The sequence below is a fragment of the Prunus dulcis genome, chromosome 2 (genome assembly GCF_902201215.1).
Source record: "Prunus dulcis chromosome 2, ALMONDv2, whole genome shotgun sequence".
In the NCBI taxonomy this organism is placed as follows: Eukaryota; Viridiplantae; Streptophyta; class Magnoliopsida; order Rosales; family Rosaceae; genus Prunus; species Prunus dulcis.
Window position 1 is genome coordinate 7,963,932 of NC_047651.1, and position 10,725 is coordinate 7,974,656.

A 10,725-nucleotide genomic window follows, 5' to 3' on the forward strand; every position below is an offset into this window, starting at 1 on the left:
AGGCCACCCATGGCACTCCTTGCATAGCCTCACTCGACAAGCCTCAAATAGCCTTGCTTGATTTGAATATGGCAAAGCATGCCATGTCATGGCACGCCAATTCTCACATAGCCTCCCCTGACAAGCCTCAAATATCCAAGCTTGCATTGAATATGGCAAAACATGTCATGCATCGCAAGCCAGGCTTCACATATCCTCGCTCGACATGCCTCAAAGAGCCTTGCTTGCCTTGAATATGGCAAAGCATGCCATGTCATGGCACACAAATTCCTCGTCTCCACTTCTTCATGGTTGGATTTGCAATACCGAGCTCTAACAGTCCCATAATTGACCCACTTGGATTTGCAATACCGAGCTCTAACAGTCCCATAATTGACCCAGCAGATGTGGGATTCCCATAACATGATGTGCGCTGCTGATCCCAGGCATGGTTGGTGCCTCACTGCCTCAGACATGTTCGGGTGCAAGATGAGCACTAAAGAGGTGGACGAACAAATGATCAATGTTTAGTACAAGAACTCTTCCTACTTTGTTGAGTGGATACCAAACAATGTGAAATCAAGCGTTTGTGACATTCCGCCAGAGGGCTATCCAGGGCATCCACATTCATCGTTTCCAAGAAATGTTTAGGTGTGTGAGCGAATAATTTACTGCCATGTGCAGGAGGAAGGCCATCTTGCACTAATATACTGGCAAAGGAATGGACGAAATGGAATTTACTGAAGCAGAGATCAACATGAATGATCTCGTCTCTAAGCATCAGCAATACCAGGATGCGACCGTCGACGGGGAAAGTGAATACAAGGACGAGGAGGAAGTGATAAAGGATATGTGAATGTAGAGGTAAAACCTACAGTAGAATGTGGATATGCGGATGAGAGATCTTTGTGTGTCACTTTGTATATTGAGGGAAGATAATGAGTCTTAAAACCTCACTCGTCTTTGCTATTAATTGTCTCAGTTGATCTTGCATGCGTACATTATTAATTTGTTCTTGGGCACAACTATATTATTACGCATACGTTATTAATTTGTTTTGGGCTAAAATTGGTCATGCTTGGTTAATTATATATGTTAACAGCTAGTTTAATTCATAATATAGCTACGTCGAAAGATATTTCAAATTTGAACCTCGGCTTCTAAAAAAATATAATAAAATGATGCTATGGATATTAAAATGAAATGTGAAATTTTGGATCTCTTTTATTTATATGAAGTTATATACCATGTTGATAACTTAGATTGAAGAGTTTTTTTTTTTTTTTTTTTAATGAACTAAATATCTCTTCTAATAACCCCTAACATATCATCAATCAAGAACGAACTAATCCAGATAGGCGCAGAGGCGAAATAGCACCCCCAAGTAGATCAAACTAGCAAAGAGTGGAAAAGGATTATCTCAAGCATAATGAACAATTGCACAGCCACAATCGAATCCATGTCAATAATAAGATGAGAGAGACTTTTGTCCACAGCAAGTTTCAGACTAAAGAACAAGCCCCAAATCTCCGCTTCCAATATTTGGCATATCCCCAAATTAACAGTAAAACCTCTAACCTAGTCCCCATTAGAATTACAAATTATACTCCCAGCACCAATATTCCCAGAAACTGACTTTCGAGATGCATCCACATTCAATTTAAAGGAACCCATTCCATACTCAATTTTACCATATCCTTGTTACTAAACTTTTTTTTATCACTATATACTAATTTCTTAAAATATTAGCACATCAGTCAAACCGAACCATAGACATCCAGCAGAAGACGACGGAAGGCCCATGGGGAGGGAGACCAACATGAGAAGAAGATGTGATCAGGTCGGACAGAACAGTGGTTGTGGAGGATGGCTTAGTAGTCGACACTTTGACGTGGTTGATGATATCGCCACTGAAGCTTGTAACTTGGCGATGTCGGTGGACATAGATGACAACGATGTCTGGAATTCAGTCTTCTGATCAGCCATCAACTTTGTGAACTGATCTTCCAATCTGGTGACATCTGCAAAAAATTTCACCTCAAACTCCTAATACTGTCCAACCAAATTGGCAACGGTTATATTGGGAGCCATGACAAGCAGCACAGGCAAGTAAGCAGAGGAACCACGGTGAAGCAAGAGGCTCTGAATACCAATTGATTTGCAACAACCCCTAGGGGTATGATTAAACACTCGAAACAATAGAAACGAGAAGAATATAGGGGGGTCAAGGAGAAGAATATAGGGGGGTCAAGGAGAAGAAATGTTAGATCGAAGGGACGAAATAAAGGAGAGAAATCAGAGAACTGAGAAGAAATGACAGAAATCATAGAGTTTTAAGAGAGGGTTCAATATCCAAACCTGAAGTTTAAAGAACTACATGGGGTATTTATAGCAAACTAAGACATGGAGACAACAGGATAAAAATCCCTAAGCTAAAACAAAAATCCTAACCCGAATAAAATAGAAAACTTAGATATCCTACAAGAATTTGGAAAACTGGAGAATTTAGGAAACTAACAAATAAATTAGGAAACAATCAACTTAGATCCTATGCATCCTGCATCAATGAATTGGACATGTTGGCTCCATTTACCTTTCTAACGATAGGGACGATTTGGAAGTGTAGAGGGTAACCTTAAGGACTATTAATGTCACAAAAAAATGCTTTGTAACCTGTAAAAAGCCTTTTTCCTAAAGCAAAAGCCAAAAACAATTCTCACATTTTCATAACAAGTAACAGTTGCTCATAAGTACTGAATAAATTAGACTCTACTTCAGGGAGACAAAATATGTGTCAAGTAAACAACAATATCCGTAAAATTAACAACTGAGTAACGGAACGAGCAGGTAGCAGAGGTTAATTACACGGTAGAAGAGGTTCTTGAGTAATGCAGAAGTTTACATATACAAGAACAATAACATTTTGTACAGCAAACAGAGAACGACCACTACTTGAAGATTTTGTGTTGAGTAGCACCTTAACATTTGAAACCTCCGCAGGCAATTAGCCATAGTATGATGATCAGGATAAGGATTCCTCCTCCAATCATTAGTTTCATTTGGAGACTTTGCAGCCACATCTTACGTCGCAGTTGCCTTCCTTGCCTCTGGAAGCTGTCAGCCTGTATTCAATACGAATACCCCCAGAAGCGCATCAACTACAAACTCCTTATAAGTTCAAAATCACTTTCAAATTATACAACCAGATAAGTGATGGCATGTACCTGGAACTGCAGGTTTTCTGTTTTGTCCACCAGAAGTTCAATTTTCTCCCCACGATCCAAAACCTGCCATCAAAAAAGAGATGGGGTTTACTGCAACCATTCCCAATGAACCTTCTCATGCCTTAGATGCTTTACAATAGGGAAACACAAATGGTAAAAACACATCAACATATTTTCTTTCGATGAAAGCACTAGTGGGCCAATTAGGATTTGGTAAATGAAATTATTGTATCAAAGTGAAATAATGCTTATATCCAACCACCAGAGAACAAATATTTTCTGTCGTTTTTCGCATCCCCTCCCACTCTGTTTTCAGCATTTGAGCACTCATAATATTCAGGCAGTAGAGTACATCCCAAACTAATATGATTACTATACTCACTTTCCTTACCACCCCTGACGGCCCTTAATTCAAAATGAAGGGCAATAATTATCATATAAGACATCTTTCAACTTTTCAGGAAAGACATGGATGTACGCTGAGAAGCAATACAGGCCAGCATCTCATGATAATAAGTTTGCTCATCATCTTGTTTTTGGGATAACTAATTCCCCAACACCATCCAGACTCCCATGAGCCACATCGATCCATCTGGCCATAAAAATCTTTAGTATTGGTGCATATAGATGAATCCTAGCATATTAGACCATACAGTCCAGATGAATAAGATTTGCTATACACACATTTTTCTCTCTATTACCAACGATTGTAAGTCTACAAAGCTTATGGAAAAACCAACCCAGTTGATTGTTTTTCTTCCCTCCCTAATGATGAAAAATAACTTTCGTAATCATGATACTTTCCAAATTGTTCTGAAGCTAATAAATGTCTAGGGTTTCGGGTTTAGGTTTAGGGTTTAAGCTAATAAAGGTCGAACTCAATTCATTAGGGTTTAGGGTCGAACTTAAATATTTGATGCATATGCAAACTTAATCAAATACAAAAGAAAGCTGCAAAAAGGTTAATAAACAAGGCAATACTATTAAATTAGTCCACTTGCACCACATAAAGCATAAAGAAACTTCTGTCCAAGCACATAACTATATTTCCCCTACTCATCTCCAGCTCCACACAAAAAATCAATCACAGACGTGACCATAAATAAGATGATATCGAGCGATAGCAAACGTACAAGAAAACTACAGGTCACAAGGAGCTGCACATGAAAGAAGCAAGTTATCCACTAACTACCCATCCCTTTATACACACATAATACATCTCCAGAAATAACACCCAATTTACCTCAACATTCCAACACTGACAAGCAATAATTAATTCAACCTCTATTTCAAAAGAGCCAAACCTTCAATGGGAAAGTATTGTCACCACTTTAAACTCAGAACAATGATCAATTGGGGGGTTTTTATCAGGTCTAATTTTATGACAAAAGGCACCTGTAACATATGCTAAGCACACACCATCCCTTTTGGACAACATGAGGCTGTCTTAATGATCACATGAGGACGACAGCACTTGTGACTGGTGAAAAAGAATGGACGAGATCTGCTAAAAGTGATTGGGTTGGATACTCATGTTTTCTTTTAATTTCTTTCCAGGTTGAGTTTCTTGAGGATGTGCATTGAGACTGCTCTGCAATTTTATCATCTTCTAACAATTTTATGACAATACAGTAAAGAGGGGATCATATTAATTAACTATGACGCCAACAAGTGACCATGGTCTCGGCTACAGTCATGCATTGGTTTATCTTTTCATTTTAACTATAACACCAACAAGTGACCATGGTATCAGCTAGTCATGCATTGGTTTATCTTTTCATTTTAACTATTACACCAAGAAGTGACCAAGGTATCGGCTACAGTCATGCATTGGTTTATCTTTTCCTTTTAACTATGACACCAACAAGTGACCATGGTATCGGCTACAATCATGCATTGGTTTATCTTTTCATTTTTTTAAATAAAAAAAAACACAACACTCACATACACTTAAATTGCGGTTAAAACTCTTTATGGATAATATAAACATAGAAAAATGTCATTCAATGTCAAAAAGAATATTTAACTCAAGTTTGGACACACTTTTAACCCCTTCTGGGACATTCAAACTATAGCATAATTTAATAAAAAAATCTGCCAAAATTGTAAAACTAGAAACAGAATATGCGAGGACCTACAAAACATTATTAATCATAACCAGTAAACCAAAAGAGGACCAGATGGAAATATGAGATAAGTCAGTATAAGTAACAAACCAAATACGCAGACCTGTTGAGGATGTAGAAAACGTTAAGAGCTACTGACTAGCATTCAAGATACAAAGGCAGATGCAATAAATATAAATAGGATGTCTAAGAAGAAAAGGATAAATTTCCGTTTCACCACCTGAACTACTCACAACATTGAAAATTTCCCAGGATTTCTTCAGTAAATTAATGGAATGAACTATACCAAAATAGCCAATATGGGGCTGGCTGTCAATTGTTTTTGAAATCCATCTAATTGCTGCCAGCAGTAAGGGAAACTTTTTTTTAATTTTGAGCATAAAAAAAAATACCTAATAAAATACCAAAAATATTTTGATTTTGAAGTTTTAAAAATACTGCACATATATCCCATCCCTCTCCCCACAGCCCTCTCTCTCTCTTTCTGTCTATGAATGTCTCTCCCAAGCTTCTAGGATGATGGCCCCTAGTGGTCCATTTGGGTGGCAATGGTGATGGGTTTGGGCGAGGATAGTGGCTGGGGGATGGGGGCGGTCCCCTTCGGGGAAGGGGAGAGAGAGAGAGGACAGGTAGGTGATGAAGGGAGATCTGGGCCGGGGGTAATTGGGGTTGAATGTTATGGCCTCGGGTGACATCGGAGCTGTCGTTGGGTGGGTGGGGTGATCGGCGAGGAGCCAGGGCCCGTGAGGCGATGGCCAAGGTATGGTGATGCAGGATGCATAGGACCTAAATTGTTTAGTTGCCTAATTTGTTTGTTAGTTTCCTATATTCTTTAGTTTTCCAAATCCTAGTAGGATTTCTAAGTTTCCTATTTTATTAGGAATAGGATTTCTGTTTTAGCTGGGGATTTTAATCCTATTGTCTCTAGGTTTTAGTTTGCTATAAATACCCCTATGTAGTTCTTTAAAATTCAGATTTGAATATTGATTAAACCTTCTCTTAACTCTCTGATTTCTGCCTGCCTTCTATCTTTCTTTCCTTCAGCGTTTCTTATTCTTTTCTGTCCTATTGCTCTGAGTGTTAAAACTAACACACCCAGGGCTGTGCTACATCAAGTGGGGCAGAACCAGTGGGGGCAGTTAGGGAGGTGGAGAGTTCGTGGTTACTAGGTACCTTTTCTGTTTTTCTTTATTTAAATTTTCTGTTAGACATATATGGGAAATATATGGGAGAAATTAGGGATGAAAGAATAATGGAGGGAAGGATGTGCACATGGAATGGTACTACAAAAAAATTCAACCACAGTATCGTTCTTATGAAGACCCAGGATTTCTGTAGGAAACCTGTAGTCTCAAGTGAGGAAGCAAGGAACAATGAATAAATGCATAAATTAACCATATCTTCAGAAAGTTCCATAGCCAAGATTATATTATCTTTTACCTTCTCAATATTGTCCATCATCACACCTTTGACCTCCGTGATTTGGGCCTTCAATTTGGAAAGCTTACTTATTTCTTCTGGATGCTCCATGCAATATTGCATGTGCTCCTTAAGCCTTGGCCTGTCAAAAAAAAAAACACAAAATTTAGTGGTAATACTATATGAAATAGAAGACATTTGGATTCAAACAACAAAAGGCAGAAACAAACCCAAATTCTCTGTCAAGATTGTATGCAATGCTAAATCGATCTTCAAATAAGTCATCGTCTTCATTATCATCAGCAAGAGGATGCGGGCCTTCAATCTTATTATTTGAACCATAACGCTGCTTGAAATCTTCTTTCACCCGTTCAAGGAACACAAAAGGCATACTCCTCCCAACCGATTCATCCGCAACAACGAGAAACACTGCGAACCAAATAAGAAGTGTAAACCACAGATTCTGTAATTAGAATCTAAAAAGCAATCTAACTGCAAGTCGTAAAAGAATCCCCACCAAATCCATTGTCAAGTAGGAAGTTAAAGGTGTGGCTATCACACGCATATGTGTACTTGCTGCTACTAGAAGGTAACTTCTGTAAGCATTGAACAGCAATGGTACTGAAGTTTCCGGAGAACGACGTGTGTTCAGCTAAAACAACACCTCCTTTTGCAACAAAGCTATATATCAATCCTTTGTGACTCATCTCTGAATTATCACTTCAAACACGTGAAGACGCACAAGAGAAATATCACCAGAACCTAAATGCAGTGGTAACCTACAGAAATTATGTAAGTATGAAAAATTAATCAAATACACTAAACCAAAACAAAGGATTAGCTTATACGCGATAAAGCATTGTTTACTTAAATCTGAACAGTAATTGTCAATTACACCGAACGAACCCGAAGTAAAATTCGAGTCCTGAAATATCTACAAGTTTCAGTCAGTAACTAACTGCAATACCTAGATGAGTTTTTGATATGCTTAACCTACCAAAACAAGAGAACATAAAAGAAAATGTTCACTTTTTAAAAAAAATTTCATTCCTTCCACATCTTTCCATCGTTTCCTTTTAATTTTCTCGGCAACCAGACAAAGGAATACGAAAAGGATCAAAGATTTAAATAACAAAACCAAGAACCCACAATTCCTCTTAAAAACAGAAACGGGTCACGGTAAAATCTTGATCTACAAATAACACAAGAAATATGAAAGAAGGAACTTACTTGTCAGATCAAAACCTGATTTACGGAATTCAAGTCTTAGCGAATAAGTGCCCCAGAAGAGAGAGAGAGAGAGAGAGAGAGAGAGAGAGAGAGAGGAGTCCGAAAGATGGGATGGTACTGAGTTAAGACGTTCTGTTCTGAAGGCGACGTGGTCCAGGCCTCTTTTGCTTGCGACCCGTACTCTTTTTTTCTTTTCTTTTTTTTCAAAGTTCACAGCAATTCGATTTTTTATTTTTTATCACAAATGTCTCTCGTGAAATTATTAATATTTTTTTTTTTTTTGACATGATTGGTCTTTAACGTTGCATTTAGATGGGAGAAAAAAACTTGAGATTTGAATGAATGTACAATCCCTTACAAAATATGATTTTCATATAATTTTTAAAATATTTAACTGATAATTTTAATGGAAATTAAGATTCAAATTACACAAATTTTTAATTTTTTTTTTAGTAAGATTCATATGACAAGATTTGTTTTTCAATTGTTTTTGCCAAGATTTTTTGTTCATATAACCCATTATCATAATTGTAGTATCTCATAAAAATTCCCAACATACTCGCATACATTAATAAAAATAGTACCAAATAATGTATAATTCAAAGTGATCACATACTAAGGTGATAAAAGCAAAAGGGAAAGTTGTTCATAAACCAAACTACATCAAAGAGTGAATCACAGCTCCCTCGCCCCAAGTAAGATAAGAACAAATGCTTTTCGCATAGCACCATCCAATGTCAGGAATGTTCTCTCATCACTTGCTTTCTCCAAAATTAGCCGTAATGCCTTAATTTGGTCATTAATAGACAAGTCCATCTTTGCCAATTCAGCAGCAATGTCAGGTCTTGGTTCTGATCCTTTCACCAAACTATTAGTTATAGTTTTCAATTGGTCAATAGACTTAGAAATCATCTCACCAAATGCTTTAGCCATTTCCTTTTGAATATCAGTATCTGCATTTCGTTTTCGATGTCGACTACTTGAGCTAGCTGAGTTTTGTTGATTTGATCTTGGCAAAGAGGTAGAATGATCTGGTTCAACCTCAACTTCCTCATCATCATCATTGACATCAATGTGATGCACAGGCTCATTCATCATTTCAGTGGGAGTTGCAGACCCTCTACCAGTTGCTCGGTCCTTCCCAAATATATTCTTCAACCTATCATATATTAGACATTGTTTCCCCCTCCAACCATCAGCATCCTTGTTATGCTGCATCAAAATGAAAAAAAATTAGAAATAAAAATATAAGTATAAAAAAATATAAGAATTACATATTACTTAACAAGTGTACTAACCTGCACATAAGTGTTCCATGCTTCATCGCTGTCAACCTCAATGCATTTCAAAGAATCATTCCAAGCAAAACCACTTTTGTTAATCATGTCAAATATTATCCCATGCAATTTTTTCCAAAATCTCATCTTGGACTCAATATGTGGGACTACCCTTAAATCAGTATTGGAAAATTTCTCAGCCAATGATTTTTCAATTTGGATCATTGTTCCAGATTTAAAGGAACCATTATCACATCGTAAACCTTGGTTGACTACATCCTCAAGTATGGTCAACAATGCTTCTTCCTCATGTGCTTTCCACACCCTTCTACTTCCTTTTGATTGACTAGATTGTCCACTCTCCATTCCTATAGCTAATATAGACAATATAATTTGCATACATATAATTAAGAAAAAAAAGTTGGAAGATCAAATAAAGTAAATACTAATTATCAAAACAAATAGTCTATTACAAGCACATCCAAATAGTATACTATAAGAAAATATAAATAAATTATATGAACTACAACTTAATGTCTGTTCCTATTCCACTCATCATACATTTGCATAGCCAGATTATTCCTCCATGCAGTCCATTGATCTGAAGGTTCAATAGTGCCAAGTACATCACCATCTTGGTTAGTTTCCCCATTTTTAGTACCATTCAATTCATTCTCCAATGGATCGACAGCCATCTCGCCACGAATAAGATTATGTAATAGGCAACAAGCTGTAATGATTTTACATTGTGTCTCAATTGGGAAAAATGTTGGACTTCGCAAGATACCCCAACGCATCTTAAGAAGTCCAAAACACCTTTCAATCACATTTCTTGCAGCAGCATGCTTCATATTGAAATACTCTTCATGATTATTAGGTGCCCTTCTATTCCTCCATTCAGATAAATGATATTTTGTACCCCTGTAAGGAGCCAAATATCCTTGACCATTTGTGTACCCTACATCCACAAGATAATAACATCCTAACAATTAAACAAATATTATGTACCTTACCAAAAAGATAATCAAGCTTAATATTACCATAATGAAACACAAAAATCTAATATTACCTGTAGGAACTCTTAATCCTGTTGGTCTACTAATTGCATCTCGTAACACCCTAGAATCTGATGCAGATCCTTCCCAACCAGGGAAAACAAATATAAATTTCATGTCAGGAGTACAAACTCCTAATACATTGGTTGCAATCTCCCCCTTTCGTGTTCGATATCTTGGTTTATCTTGTTCAGGGACACGAACCCTAATGTAAGTCCCATCCAACGCCCCCAAGCATTTCTACGCAATTAAAAAAAATAAGGTACCTTAGAAACTTAAAATATAAATATAATAATAAAATTGGCCAATCTTAATTTAATTTTATAGTACCTTAAACCATCTCCATCTATTATCGGTGCAATTATCAGGTATGGGTTCCGGCACCTTCAAAAGTCTACCTTGTAATCTTATCACT

At 37.1% G+C, this 10,725-nt stretch overlaps 3 protein-coding genes and 1 pseudogene across 4 annotated transcripts; 1 reads left to right on the forward strand and 3 right to left on the reverse strand.

The window, feature by feature from the left end:
- Nucleotides 1-333: 333 nt before the first annotated feature.
- LOC117618042 lies at nt 334-873 on the forward strand (annotated as a pseudogene).
- Nucleotides 874-1,334: 461 nt separating this feature from the next.
- On the reverse strand, nt 1,335-8,113 carry LOC117618491 (vesicle-associated membrane protein 727). 2 transcript variants are annotated; one of them, XM_034348048.1, is made up of 6 exons: nt 7,266-7,455; nt 6,979-7,177; nt 6,770-6,890; nt 3,204-3,266; nt 2,957-3,101; nt 1,335-2,000 (listed from the first exon to the last, which is right to left on the reverse strand). In XM_034348048.1, exons 1-5 carry the CDS (start codon nt 7,453-7,455, stop codon nt 2,958-2,960), a joined length of 717 nt encoding a protein of 238 aa, XP_034203939.1. In that variant the 3' UTR covers nt 1,335-2,000; nt 2,957. The 2 variants fall into 2 exon arrangements, with proteins under 2 accessions (XP_034203939.1, XP_034203938.1); XM_034348047.1 differs by lacking the exon at nt 1,335-2,000 and adding an exon at nt 7,979-8,113 and having other exon boundaries at nt 2,721-3,101; nt 7,266-7,527.
- A 540-nt stretch (nt 8,114-8,653) lies between these two features.
- Nucleotides 8,654-9,621, reverse strand: LOC117618043. Its single transcript, XM_034347671.1, has 2 exons — nt 9,277-9,621; nt 8,654-9,190 (listed from the first exon to the last, which is right to left on the reverse strand). Exons 1-2 carry the CDS (start codon nt 9,619-9,621, stop codon nt 8,654-8,656), a joined length of 882 nt encoding a protein of 293 aa, XP_034203562.1.
- Nucleotides 9,622-9,785: 164 nt separating this feature from the next.
- Nucleotides 9,786-10,427, reverse strand: LOC117618044 (protein ALP1-like). The gene is made up of 2 exons (XM_034347672.1): nt 10,325-10,427; nt 9,786-10,213 (listed from the first exon to the last, which is right to left on the reverse strand). The coding sequence occupies exons 1-2, from the start codon at nt 10,425-10,427 to the stop codon at nt 9,786-9,788; spliced, it is 531 nt and encodes a 176-aa protein (XP_034203563.1).
- Nucleotides 10,428-10,725: the final 298 nt, after the last annotated feature.